This window comes from Colletotrichum tamarilloi (assembly GCF_030869305.1).
Source record: "Colletotrichum tamarilloi strain Tom-12 chromosome Unknown Scaffold_65.1, whole genome shotgun sequence".
Lineage (NCBI taxonomy): Eukaryota > Fungi > Ascomycota > Sordariomycetes > Glomerellales > Glomerellaceae > Colletotrichum > Colletotrichum tamarilloi.
The window spans coordinates 60651-74720 of NW_026849447.1; the positions used below are offsets into that span (position 1 = coordinate 60651).

Here is a 14070-nt window from a genome sequence, read left to right on the forward strand (position 1 = left end):
AAAGGCCGCGTTGTTTGTTTACTTTCATTAGGTACCTTATGCTCCTACTTCGCGCCGGTAGCTATATCCGGGGTACGGATGGTAAGGTATCACATGGGTAAGCGTGAGCCACGTGATCGAATTCGATTATACTCCTCGACAAAGTCGGAAGTCACCACGCACCTAGCAAGTGGGTATACGTTTCTCCTTCCCAAGTTCTTGCTCCACGGTGACGCACCTGCCTCACCCAGATCAGACCTTCCTTCCCCAAGTTCCACCACCTGAATACACAACCCGAATACGCGGAGAATCGAAACCCTCATATACCCCTCCAAGTCAATTTCTGTCACCAGCGCAGCAGGCGCTCTCTAGGTCGGGGGTCAGGCCAAACTGTGGCGTGGGTGGTGGAGTGGTCCAAGGTCAACAATCAAAACGCCAACCAGCCTACTCAACGACAGGCTTAGCGAAGCACCCGAGTCTGAATCCCAGCATGAGCACCAAAGATGTAGCCCCCAGTTCAGCACCGAGGGGGTGAACTCTTTTGCCTTCTTGGATCCATCGAGATCTTTAGTACTTGGCAATTATAATGAGTTTGAACAGCAGAAGGTGCAATGAAAGGTACAAAATTGTAACAGGACACGTGTGTCCAAGTCTATTAGTATGAGTGGTGTTGTTTGTTTTCTATTCATCCGCATCCTGCCTAAAGGCATCATGCTCCACATAGCGGCTGATAGCAGGCAAGAAAGCCTGCGCCTGGCGGAACTCGCCCAACTTCACCCTCATCTGATCCCACGCCATCAACACCGCCTGATCAGCACCATCATCCGTCTTGCGGTCCTCGACGAGCGGCAGCTTAGCATACCGCTGCGAAAAGTGCGTCAGCAGCACGCGGCGCGCGCCCATGTTGCTCGCCACCTTCAAAGCCTCGCCCAGCGTGCTGTGCTTCTTGGCCACCGCGTCGCCCATCTTGTCATTGTCAAAGGTGCTCTCGTGGATCAGCAGCGTCGCGCCCTTGCCGGCCTCAACGAGCCTTTCACTGGGGCGGCAGTCGCCCGAGTAGGCGATCTTGAGGCCCGACGGCCAGGTCAGCACGCCGGCGTAGGCATCCTTGCAGTGGTTTACGGGGACCAGCTGAGCAGAGGCAAGGCGCGTAGGGCAGTCGGTGGGGAGGCGCCCCTCGTCGTGGGGGAAGAAGTGGCCCTTTCGGATGAGCTTGACGCGTCCGAAGGCGATGGGCTCGATGCGGCTGTACTCCATCAGGAAGTACTGCATGGCGGCGGGGCCGATGAGGCCGAGTTGAGGCTGGGGAGAGAGGTGGATGGTCGCTTCGTTCCAGGCGCGAAGGAAGCGTGCGGTTCCGAGGTGGTGGTCGGCGTGCATGTGGCTGATGAAGATGCAGCGTGTCTCTTGAAGAATCTTGTTTGTTTCTTCGGCTCCGAACGTTCGTTGGAGCTGACCCAGGGTGTTCTCACCGCAGTCGAAGAGGTAGTTGCCGTACTGTGGTACCCGAACTAGGGTTGCCGAGACGTTGCGGTACTTTGATGGCACGGCAGATCCGGTGCCGAGAGGGATGATCTCCGTGTCGCGATTCGGGATGTCCTTCTCCGCTTCCTCGATATCCTTGAGGAAGGCAGGCTCCTTGATCTTGTCTGCGGCTTCCTTGGCGAGTTTAATGACTCCCTCTTCCATTCCGTTGCCCTTAAACTTATTGTAGATTGGGGGAACAATCTCATCCTTGACGAGCTCATAGGCTGGCGACAGCTTCGCCTTCATGCCCACACGAGCAGTCTCCACGTTGGAGCCAATATGCGAAAGGTCCCGGACGGTGTTGTCGAAGGCAAGTTGCGGGAAGCGGTCAGGGTCGATCTGCCTCAGGTAGCCGTGGAGGATGGCATAGGAATCCAGCGCCAACATGTTGGGACTGGTATCGGTAGACATGACGAGATGCTGGACATCCGGTCGTTCCCTCATGAACTGTTGGATTCTCGGGTCGTCGATGACGGTCGGCCCAAGGATCCAGTTGAAGACGTGTACGCCATCCATCAAGTTTGCATTTTGCCACTCTGGTCTGCCAAGGAACGAGTCAATATAGGATGCGTCTGCGATATCAATGACTGTAAAGCCCTGAGGCTTGATCGGCGCCTCGAGAACCATCTCAGGCGTGACGGTAATACCATCCTTGCCCTGGACAGACACTCCGTCGGTGAGTTTCTTGTTGTCAGTGGGCTTAACACCCAACTCCTTCGCGGCAGCTGCATTGAACTTGCCTCTTCGGCCCTTGTTCTTTACGATGTAGGTGACGGCAGTGTTTGAGATAGAGGCGCTCGGCAACTTCTCAACCGTGGCCGCCGGCCAAGGGTACCGCACCAGAACGTCAAGGTCAGGCACGGGCTCGTCGCCGCCCGGCATGGGACCTTGGTACTTCTTGATGTTGCCGTCTTCTCTGACAAAGATGGTGGCGGGAAGCTGGACCTGCGAAAGTTTTGTCTCGTACAGCTTGTCCATGGTCCAGCTGGAGTTGAACATGCTCTCAACAACGCCCTTGATCGCTTCCCGGTCAATGACGGCCTGCTCCTTGGCGGAAACAGCACCGGCTGGGTTCGCCAGGCCTTCATCTTCCGCCGTCATGACCTCGTGGCTTCTCTTACGGGACTGGTTGACATGGTCGGAGGCGATGGGTACCTTCCACACCTGAATGAGCTCGTCCTGCCAGTCAGGAGTGGTGGCGTCAGGGTCGGCGATTCTCGGATCCTCGTACAGTTCGACGGCGCGAATCGGAAGTCCCTTTCTGAACACGAACCCTCTCGCTGTTGCGACAGAGTATGCGAGGTTCTGGGCACCGTGGATCTCAATCCGCTCGGGACCCTTGGCCGCGATCAATTTCTTTCCCGTGCCCTTCCTCGCCTGGTTCCTCTCGTGCACCTCTCTCCTGCTACCGTCGAGAACGTCCGCGACTGTAAGCATCATGCCAATCATGCCGCCAGTGTTCTGCTGGATAGTTGCGCCCGAAATAAACATGACCTCCAGCTTGCCCAAGCTCACTTTACGTTGGCTCAGCGCTCGCTGTGTTCCTTCCGCAATATTGCCGAAGAGGTAGCGGCGCTGATCAAAGTGCAGCATCAGGGCCGGGCCCGTATCCGCCGTCGGCGTCGCCGCGATCTGGAAGTAGTTCGTCATGGCGGCGCGGATGTCTTTCTTCTCTCCGGCCGGCGGTAACTTTGTATAGTGTGTCTGTTCCGCCTCTGGCCCCTGAATCAAGTCGGCACAGTAGATCCAAGAGTCTGGGATTTTCGCCGAGACCTTGTTCCAATTGGCCGGTATGCAGAAAACCCGCTTGTTGGGGAATGATTCTGGATCACCACGGACAACGTCTCTCCTAGCGATACCACCGGGATGCTTGTGCCCTACGATTGAGGCCAAGAAATCTGCCGTGGGCAGTGGGCGTGTGCCGCGTTTGTTGGTGTTCAGAGAGTATTTCTGCTGGAAGGGCTCGCGACGTTCTTTCTTCCTGCTAAAAGGCTCGTCGTTCCTACGGTAGGGCCGGTCTCTGCGAAAAGGCTTCTCGTCGCGACGAAAGGGTTCGTCTCTGTCGTCCCTGCGAAAAGGCTCGTCTCGGTGGTAGCGTTCCTTATTCCTGCTAAAAGGCTCTTCGTATCGGCGGAAAGGCTTCTCGTCTCTACGAAAGGACTCGTCTTTGCGGAAGGGTTCTGCGTCTCTGCCAAAGGGCTCGGCGTCTCGTCGAGAAAAAGCGGCGGACGGTGTCCTGGTAGAATTCGGGGTGGCGAGCGGGACGTCCTTATTGTAGGTTCGACGCTTGGCTCCGTTTTCTCTATTGATGAACCCAGTCTTTGCCTGCCGGGTATCGACAATGTTCAGCTTGAACTTGGAATCAAACTTGCTGTCGACCCTGTTCTCAAACTTTGACTCAAAGGCGTCGGCCAAGGAATCTACAGGCTTTGGCTTCCTGTTATTGGATCGGCTGTGGTAGGACACTCGAGAGGAGACAGCTCGGAGGAACGGAGATGGCAGGGCTCTGGCTGAACCTTTCCGGGGAAACAGCGAGGTGTATGGGAAACAGTTATTCAATGTTTGCGCCACATGCCTTTGGGTATATGGGCGGTACATGAAGTTGAAGGAGTGTGGGGAGCGCAGAAAAGGCTCACAAAAAGGGCAAAAAACGGGCGACGACCAAAAAAATTAACTGGTGGATATCAACACATTGGAGAAGGGGCAGCGTGCAGCTACGGAGAAAAAAAAATGATCGACTTGACTGGCTGGAATTTTGGTGACTGTTGCGGCGACGTGGGACGGGACGGGGAGTGACTGCAGTCGGCCAAAAAACTTTCCCACAGAAAAGGACCCTTTGGCGATAAGAGCTTATCAGATGCACGTGATTTCTTGTCAGATCTGCCTGAGATCTTTGGGGTGATTACATAATGTAACGGGCCATGAACATGGACATCGTGAATCTCGTTCTAAATTTGCCCATCTTCTAGGTATTCTAATCCCATAACCATTGACCCCATCGATGATCCCAATACCTTGTGATGACACCAGACAGTTTCTGTCCGCATCGCTCGCTAGAAAGTCAATCTTGCGAAAGCGACCGTTCTTCGCCAAATAATTCCTTGAACGCCAAGTTCCCTTACTCTGACCGTTGACCAGCAATTTTGATGAACCCAAGTCTTCCAGTTAACCACTTTTTAATCTCTCCTCACAGGCCGCGAGAATGAGTACTTCTGATACTGCTGATTTCTTCCAAGAACAACCGCCACAACCTCCTCGGCAGACTTATACCGGAAGCCAGCCGCGGCACCTCTATCTCTCACCCTTGGCGATAATGGTGCCGCCTGAATCGTCGTCGTAGACATGGTGACAACCTGCGCCGCCGTCCGGGGCAGTCATAACGCTTGTGTAGCTTGCCATCCAAGACCCGAAGCACCGCCGCCGCTACGCTTCGCGTTCCCGGCAGTGTGGGTCGTGGTTCGGCTGCTGGCGGGGCCGAGTGGTTGCTGCATGTAACCCAGCTCGGCCTGCTCTGCCGTGGTAGTGGAGAGTGTGGTGCTGCTCCGCTGCGGGAACTGGCTTCGGACTGTAGCGGCGCCGGGTAGGGTTGCGACGCCTCCGAGGAGGAGGAGGGCTGATGACGAGGAGCGGATTGCGCTCATGATGTGATGAACTGGAGTTCTTGGCGGTTGACTCTGTTTTTCAAGAGGTGTTTTTTTCTTTTCTTCCCTTGAGGGATGGCTCTTTCGAGTTCAGAGGGGGGTTCTTTTCTTAGCTTTTTAGCTATGGAGGTTGAACGAGGGCGTCTTGTCGACATATACCTTATATATCTCTCGTTTTGGCCAAGGTACATACATCTGCACGCACGCTCGGATTGTTGAGGTCGCACATACCTGCTCCCCACCCAAATCAGAGTAGACGTGGGAGAGAGCACCTAGCGTTCCATTCCTGCAAAGGCGTGGCCAAACACCCGGAGGCATTCCATCGACCGCCGCGGTGCGTCCTTGCATGCGAAACAGAGCCAATGCCCGCTGCGGAGGAGGGCCGCCATGCCACGCGCCCAATTGACGGGAATGGCGGGGGAAGCAGTAATCAAGTACATACTAGGGACCTCATGGAAGAGCACGGTGAGTACCTAGTGACGGGGTTGGAAATACCTGAACACCTAAGTGTGCTGAGGCGGCTTTCCGTCCCCCCACGGAGCTTCTCCTGTTGGTTGATCATCCATACCAAAGGTTGGTGACCAATGCCTTCTGGAGAGGAATCACTTGTCTCCAATCCCCTCGTCTCTACGTTCCTCTGGCCCTCAACGCGAAATTCAATGGAAACTTATGCACTCATCTGCATATGGGCTTTTACCAAACCCATCGAATCCGTGTCTCGAGCTAAGCGTCTCGCATCCCATCGCTTGGCATCTCCCGTGCTACCGCCCCCGCGCTCGGCCGTTGAGACACTTTCATCTCAGAGCAGATGCGCACACGCGCTACAACCAGCCCTCAACAACATAAAAAGCCCAGGGCAGCATATACAGCCTGTGTGCTCCAGAGATAAGAAGCAGAGACAAGCACACAGCCAAAGAGCCCCGCTCCAAACTCAGAATCAGGTGCTTTGAAATTCCTCAAGGTCAGAGTTGATGATTCGCCAATCGATCAAAAACACAAGAGAGAGACTGTGGTGTTTTTGCATTCTCTGACCTCAAGATATCGCGCCATCTCTAGTCCGCCTACGTGTATTTTAAATGTTCAGCTAGGCACTCATGTCTCCTCTTCCTGAAAAGCATGTGTTCCATTGGAAAGGTTCCTCGTGAAAAAGGAAGTACCTATCTGCACCTGAGTGTGTGCCTGACAGCTGACAAAGAAGCTTATCTTGATAACTCTATCTTATCAACCAGGCACTTGGACCTCCTCCACACGCTCCAAGGCTAGTCTTTCTTCTCTCTCCACATGCAAGCACCCATCACCCAAGACCCAAGACCCAAGACCCTTCCGAGTTCCGATTTCCATCCCCCGACACTCTTCCGGCCCAGCGGACGGAACGATAACTAATTACCAATAGCCAATTTGTCAATCGCCATGTGGAAAACGAACCGGAACCCGTCAAGGGACCTACTAGGTGTAGATATATTTCCAAATACCTTAGTATGAGCCAGTCAAATTCATCACCGGGTAATGCATCAAGCGACCCCAACCACTCAGTCAATTGCATCATCAGGGACAAGGACCACACCCCGGTCCCTGCACGTTACCCCTCCAAATGCCCCTCGTTGGTGACAACTCGACAAGGTGAACTTTTGGTGTGAACCTCCACGTCACCCCACTACCGTTACCCTCCCCCTCGGCATCTACTCCACCATCCGAGAACTGGAAAGGGGGGTCCGGCTCAGGGTAGGTATCGGGTGCCTTACGGCAAGGTCAGGTAAGCTAGCAAAGCAAGCATCCGTAAGCAACATGCCGCAAGTTTGAGCGAGCAAAGTAGACCAGAAAGAAAGGGGAGACCAAACCCAAAGCTTCCACGTCCATACCATTACCCCCCCGTCAAGCAAGTGAAAAGTGGATTCCCGCATCCCGCAATCGCAATTCTGGCTTGCGCCCTCCTCCTCCATTCCCGTTCCGTAATCCCGACGATATATAAACCACTACAACTTCCGCATCCCACAATGTCATCGCGCACCGCCCTCCGTACCCTCCTCCCAGCCATCACCAACAAAACCACGCTCGCACTCTCAAGGACAGCAGCCTCCAGAACCCTCACAATGACGTCCCAAAACAACTCCAAATTCGCCGGCGGAACCCAAGCAACCCACAACCCCCACCCAGACTTCAAATCCGTAGAATCCACCCGCCCGCCCTTCAACACCGAAGCCTCCATCACTTTCACAAAAACAATCTCCCCAGACTGGTCCTTCGGCTCCGGCGCAAACCCCCTAGGCCAGCCCGGCCTCTCAACACCGCACGTAGCAATCGATCCCCACGCCCAAGGCCGCCCGGCAGGCTTCAACTACAAACTCCTCATCTCCGCCATCACCCCGCGCCCCATCGCCTTCCTCTCCACCCGCTCCGCAGATGGCACCGTGACGAACCTAGCGCCGTTCAGCTACTTCAACATGGTGAACCACGATCCGCCAATGTTCGTCGTGGGCTTCGCCGCATCCATCGAGAAACCCAAAGATTCGCTAAAGTGCCTGCTCGAGAGCAAAGAGTGCGTCATCAACATCATCTCCGAGGGCTTCCTCGAGGCCGCCAACTCGACGTCCGTTAATGCGCCGTACGGGAAATCGGAGTGGGATGTGAGTGGGTTGACGCCCGTGTACGACTGCAAGCACGTTCAGGCCGCCCGTGTGAAGGAGGCCGTCTTCAGCGTCGAGGGGAAGCTCGACTTTGTGAAAGAGTGGGATTCGCGCGCTACCCCGGGCAAGAAGAGCGGTGTTACTGCGTTTATTGAGGGCGTCAACTTTTGGGTGAGGGAGGATGCTATCAATGAGCAGAAGAACATTGTCGATCCTACTGTAAGTCTTTGTCCATCTTTAACCTTGGAGGACTCCCCAGCTCTTCTGGGTGGGTTTCGTTGGAAACTGGAATCTAACTTGATATCCCTCAGGTCCTCCGCCCTGTCAGCAGGTTAGGAGGCATCACCTACGGCCGCACCACCGAGGTCTTGGAGATCCCGAGAGCCGACTGGGATGGCAACATTGGTGGCGAGGAAGGCTATGAGAAGCTCAAGAAGAGTAAGCAATAGAGACTCAACGGAGTGTCATTCAAGAACCAAGACGCACAGTTGTTTATCCAGGTAAAAGTGGCGTCAGAGAGAATCAACAACAATACGATGCGCATGCGCCCCCAAGATGTAATACATAGAAATTAGGTCGCATCCAGACAAAACGCGGCGGCCCGTCATCATCACGGCCACCGATGGATATATAGAATGCGACAAATGGTGCGCGTAAATACATGGTATATATATCCCCTTGCCTCCTCTTATCTGCCCATGAAAACTCCAAGATAATCCCCCCACTGCACTCATCCTCATCATGAGAAATTCATGCAAATCATATCTTCGTGGAATCAACATCTAGAACACCCTGCGCCCAAACGCCACCCACAATGTTTCAAAGGTAGAGACTCTGCCCCGCGTGGGAGACAATAAACTCGCAGCCCAGCTGGGCGTCGGCTTCGTAGGCCTCGAGTTCTTGCAGAATAAGTTTTCCTTGGTCCCTTCCATCTGGGCGGTCCTTGACGTGGATAATGACAACTTTGATACCTTTGAGAGGTGGGCCTTTGGAGTGCCCATCCTCCGTCTCGCTCCATCCTTCAGCCTCGCGCAAAGACAATTCCTGTGTAGGAGTCGTCAGATGTGGGCTCTCTACCGATGTAGCAGCGGGCGGCAGTGGCGGTACGTGGCCAATGTCCGCAGACACAGCACGCTTGGCCACTGATTTGGGGCTGATTGGGGACTCATCGCCGCCGGCAAGGCGCGAAAAGACTCCTCCTGTCCTTCGTCGTGGTATCGTGTCAGGTTCTGCTACACGCTTCCGTTTCCGGGAGGCATGGGCATCTCCTCGCGCCTCCTCAACAGTCTGAGCCAATGCGTGCATCTCTTCCATCACATAGCGGGGTTTTAGATGACCAAATAAGCGATCATCAGAGTGCGAGTCGTCGTATGAACATTCGATGAAAATGGCAGCAAGTTGGCCAGCTCCAATCTTTGGAGCAGCTTCTTCCCAAATAGTCAAGTTACGAGGGGAGAGTGACATAGAATCCGGCTCGACGTCTCCAAAGATGAGTATCTCTAGGTTAGTAGCCATATCGAGGATAAAGTAAGCCGAGGAGTCGTAAACGCATACACTGGCCTGCGGCTCCGGCGCAACCGATGGTGCTCGAGGGATAGGCGCGGTGCTCGAGGCCAGGCCGTATGGCAGTATGCGCGGTGACGCCATGGATGCGGCATCGACAGAAGGATATCGTAGAGGTGTTGCAGTGGAGGAGGTCGAGCCGCGATGTGGGTGTCGCTCAATGCAGTGACCGTGTGAAACAGAATACGCCTTGATAGCGAGGCGATCCGCAACCTCTAGATATCCTTTAGACTCGCCATCGCCAATGGCTGGCGACCCTCCTTCGACTAGCCGGGTATACGTGACTAAGCCCGCACCGTTACTTTCGTCGGACAAGTTGGGCCAAATAACATTGTTGAAGATGTGAGTTTTGAGAGCGTTAACCGTTGAGGGCAATGCGGCAAGGCGCTTGGGCCTGGTAAGACCTGCCGTGTTCACGACGAAGCCGGAGATGTGATCGAGATGAGGATGAGTAATCACATACGTGTCGATAAGAGTACGAGTGATGAATGAGGCGATGGACGATGGATACACTGCTCCTGTTGCGACCTCCAGCTGACTGTTTGGTGTAAGCTGCAGGCCTGCAAATGGCCCGGAGGCAAGGGTGTGGGGGAGCGGAAGCTGGGTGCCGAGGCCTGGAGGTGCCGTTTCCTCAAGAATACGAGTAATAGCCGAAAGATGAACACCGGCATCTACGGCGATGATGGAGCCTTTTGTCCACCCCGAGGCGACTGAGCGAACTAGAAGAGCGGTAGTATTGGATTCCTGGGGACCGCCGCCGGCACCCTAGAAATTTGGGTTAGCGGAGGTGCGGACATGATGGGGCCGCTCTTTGAGGGGATCCTGGCCAAGAAGCGATAGGTCACTCCCGTCGCATTGAAAGATGTGTCTATCTTCAGTCGCTTGCGCAAAGTGTTGAAGAAAAACTGCCGGCTCTCCCTCGTCTAAGGCTGTTGCACTTGCAAAGATTCCAGGGGTTGAAGCGCTTGCAGCATGGATTTCCCATTCGGTGCGGTTGGCGCAACCCGAAAAAGTCGACTGCATGAACGACAAGAGGATATGCGCCGGGCGGCCGGGTCGGGATGATCTCGTGGGGGGACTTTTCCTCACTTCAGGAGAGACACACTCGAGACGTCGGGGCCCAACAAGCCTCGGGGATGTGAAAGAGAACGCGCGCGATCTGCGACGTCGAAAGTCGGCAGTGAGGCGCATCAAAAGACGTGAGATGTGAGAGTGGAACGTACCAGGACAATGACCTGTAAGGCCGGCCGACGGAAATTCTCCGACTTCTCCCCATTTGTGTCTTCCATGGCGGGCTAGCTGTTGATGCGAAACGAGAGAATAAGTCCCGAAGAGGGTTGATAGAATTAGAATTCCTTCCAATGCCGAGAGCGCAGCCAATGCCGCCTCTACGAAGCCACCACCCCGCCTAGACGGACTGCCAATGCCACGATGAGGTAATGGGGCCTGTGGTAGACAAGACGGAACGGAACGGCAGATGAGAATTGGCATGCGACGCAGTGATGGTCTTCGTTCTGGGTTGGTGGAGAAGATGCGATCAGTCGTAGTGTACAGAGACGCGCGCTCCGGTGGGATTTGATGGTTGGTTTGCAGGGGCTGACAGATCTGGAATCTGCAATGTGAGTGAGATCGTCGGTGAGCGCGGGGTGAGGGTGTCGTCGGTGAGTGGTTGGTTTGGCGTCTTTACAGACAAGGTAGGTCGGCAATAAGAGGTCCGTAGGTACTCGGCAGGCTTGGCGGATTGGATGCTGATGTGCGTGGAGACGCAATGACGGGCGTAAGGTTGCCGGGAGACGAAGTATGTAAGAAGGTTGAAAGAAAGGATAAGTTAGACGATGGACGGGAGAAAGACACAGTTTTGCGATCTTGATGGAGGGAGGCCGGAACGAAACAGGGCTGGGGCTCTCGTCAGGCCTGATGTTTGCGCCTACCACCCCCTTTGCGGTTTCTGGATCTTGTCTCTTTCAAAGATCCCTTCTTGACAGTCTTTTCCCCACAGCCAAGCCAGAGAGGGAAAGAGAAAAGGCGAAGCGGATGGATCTCCAGATGAGATGGACGGCTTCTCCGAAGGCCGACGTCGTGGCTACCGGGATAGGTGGGTTTGAGTGGTGACCCAACCGGCGGTGCTTCTGTACGGTATTAATTAGAGAGTGGAGAGCTCATGGGAGCTGGAGCTGGAGCTGGAGCTGGAGCAGCTGGCCGGGTCTTGTCTTTGGCGGGCGCGGTGCGGGCGTGTGGAATCGGTGCGGATGGCAGCGGTCGAGCGTTGTTTAAGTCCGATAGCCAGGGTGATTTTTTGAATGGCTTTGTTGCTTTGGGGTTGTTCAGGATCGAGTAGATGGGAGGCGGAGAGAGTCCAGACCAGTTGCTTTGACGTGACGACAGAAGAGCAAGGCAACGCGGGTGCGCGGTGCAGTTGAGTTGCAGCTGCGAATGCGATGCAATGTGTGTGAGAGTGAGCGTAAGCGACCTCGGTCGGGTGCAGCTGCTGTGCAGTACGCAGTAAGGTAAGGTCTTATGCGACGTGCAGTGACAACGAGGAACGTGGATGGGCCAGGGACTCAAGGGGAGTCAAGGGGGATGCTGTGTAGGGTGGTGGGATGGATGCCCAGGTGGAGGGATTCGGGGATGGACGGAGGGATGACTTTTGGAGGTGGCCTGCTAAGGTAAAAAAAAAAAAAAAAAAAAAAAAAAAAGCGTGCAGGAAGCGTAAAGTGGCCACCAAATGTTTGCGACAGCGATTTCTTCTCTCCCACAGACAGAAGGAGGATTTGCGCTTGCTGAGTGTTGTCGGAATGCGCGGGAAATGATACCACAAACACCACTTCAATAATGAGTTTTTGCAAGTACCGATCCTGAGACGTGATGACAGAACAGAGCAGAGCAGCAGCAGCTCTTACTTTCTACTTCTGCCTCCTGCCTCCTGCAAGTCAACCTGGTGAGCCGCTCCTGCTTACTGGCAAGGACCGGAACTCTGTTGCGGCAACAACCCTCGTGTGCCACTCCTCGCACCTGCAGCTTTAGGTCCGATAGGTCGGGTAAAGGTAGGTGCTTACTTGGCTCGTGCACTACGATCGTGCTGCTCTTGCTGCTTGTTGTCTGTTTTCTCTCCCTCAAGGTACCCAAACCCTCTCCCAGCATGGAATCAACAGTCAGAAAGAGGAAAGCACAATGACAGACCCCCTGGCTGTGACTTCCCGAAAGATACAGGATCGAATGTCGGGCCAATCTGTGGCAAGGTATCTGTAAATGGGCGGAACCTTCCAGTTGTAAATCTCCAACGCGTAATTGCCTAAAGGCCACAGGTTGATGTGCCGTAACGTGTAAGGCAGGTAGGTTCGTTCCTTTGATGGTTTCCCCAGTCCGTGAGGTGCCTTCCAATCTTAACAACAGGTGCAACTCGTTGCGCAACGTGACAAGCACCTTCCACGCAAACTCTCAACTCTGCGCAACGTGGTGTCGACGTGTCGTAGCCTTTTTTTTTTTTTTTTTGGTGTCGTCGCATCAATTCTCGCTCGTTGTTCTTCCAAATTCAATCTTGCTCTTCGGCTGCACATCTGCCTCTTTCTGTCTTGGAGCCTCTCGTCACCGCAAACTCAATTGCAGCCAATGTGCTCCCTGGGCTATTTTCGTGTCGACAACGCCCTCTTCGGCCAATACTGCCAAATCAAATCCTGTTTCGGCTTTCGTGCTTGTCGAATGTCGGCAAGGTCCCGTCCAAGACGCTGTCGAAGATCACCCGATGCCCTCCCTTCGGGGCTAAGCTTCAGCCCAGTGTTCCAGCTCTGTGCCGTCTGATGTCCGATCGCCGACTGCTCGCGGGGATGAGCGGGCTTCGATGCCGCACCAAGACAATCCCAAGTTGCCCCTCGAAGCTCGATAATGGGATGAAGCGAATCAGGCACTCTGAACCCTCTTCCCGACGGCAACCACCGCCGTGCTTCCCGTAGCACGTATCTGGGATCCTAATGCGATGAATCGTGACTGGCTTTTGCCTTTTGTCGCAAACTGTCAAAGCCAAAGAACAAAAATGGAACGATGGAAGAAGAGGGGGAAACAAGGTAACAAGTCAGTCAAGATTTACTTTGGTCGTTGTCTGAGTCAAAACTACCACATCGAATTCGTCGAGAACAGTATTCCAAGCCGACTGGCTTGTATTTCGCAAGGATGGGCTGACTATTCTAATCAGCCATGACTGTGACTGCACGAAACTCGCCTCTCTATTTGTACTTTCACATGAGCTCAACACCCTCACATTATCTCATCCCGAACATTGACTGACATACCTTACACACCACAGATAGACACCTCTTTCAGCCGCCGGGCTCCCGCCCCCGCCAACGCGCACGCAGTGTTTTGCCCTCCTCTGGCCCTCCGAGCCCTGCCTTACATCTAGAGGAGCACGAGATCCATAAGCCATTCAATAGGAATCGATCCAGCGGCTCTGTCGAGACGATACGACTCCGTACCATCTTACTTGCACGGCGCCCTCCTGCATCGTAGCATCTCCGTTTGGGACTAGCGCCCCTACTCCCCTCGGCCTCGCCGCGCTTTCGCACGCCAACGTTTCTTACCTGCGGGCCGCGAGAGCTACGATTCATTCGCACCAACGCCGCGGCCCGCTTTCACCTTCGCCGACCTGCCCTTTCTTCACCTGTCCTCCTCGAGTCTGTTCAGCTTCTGCCCGTCTATGGCTACCGGGATACTTTGTACAGACCACGGCGTTGCCAATTCGC

General features: G+C 54.6%; 4 protein-coding genes across 4 annotated transcripts; 1 reads left to right on the top strand and 3 right to left on the bottom strand.

The window, feature by feature from the left end:
- Nucleotides 1–660: 660 nt before the first annotated feature.
- On the bottom strand, nucleotides 661–5147 carry CTAM01_11631 (metallo-beta-lactamase superfamily protein; the record flags this gene model as incomplete). Its single annotated transcript, XM_060527642.1, has 2 exons — nucleotides 661–3943; nucleotides 4888–5147. The coding sequence occupies 2 exons, from the start codon at nucleotides 5145–5147 to the stop codon at nucleotides 661–663; spliced, it is 3543 nt and encodes a 1180-aa protein (XP_060377683.1).
- A 1994-nt stretch (nucleotides 5148–7141) lies between these two features.
- Nucleotides 7142–8220, top strand: CTAM01_11632 (nitrilotriacetate monooxygenase component B; the record flags this gene model as incomplete). Its single annotated transcript, XM_060527643.1, has 2 exons — nucleotides 7142–7990; nucleotides 8083–8220. The coding sequence occupies 2 exons, from the start codon at nucleotides 7142–7144 to the stop codon at nucleotides 8218–8220; spliced, it is 987 nt and encodes a 328-aa protein (XP_060377684.1).
- Nucleotides 8221–8590: 370 nt separating this feature from the next.
- On the bottom strand, nucleotides 8591–10623 carry CTAM01_11633 (cAMP phosphodiesterase class-II; the record flags this gene model as incomplete). The annotated part of the gene is made up of 2 exons (XM_060527644.1): nucleotides 8591–10099; nucleotides 10558–10623. 2 exons carry the CDS (start codon nucleotides 10621–10623, stop codon nucleotides 8591–8593), a joined length of 1575 nt encoding a protein of 524 aa, XP_060377685.1.
- Nucleotides 10624–13647: 3024 nt separating this feature from the next.
- CTAM01_11634 (uncharacterized protein) lies at nucleotides 13648–13935 on the bottom strand (the record flags this gene model as incomplete). The annotated part of the gene is made up of 1 exon (XM_060527645.1): nucleotides 13648–13935. One exon carries the CDS (start codon nucleotides 13933–13935, stop codon nucleotides 13648–13650), a length of 288 nt encoding a protein of 95 aa, XP_060377686.1.
- Nucleotides 13936–14070: the final 135 nt, after the last annotated feature.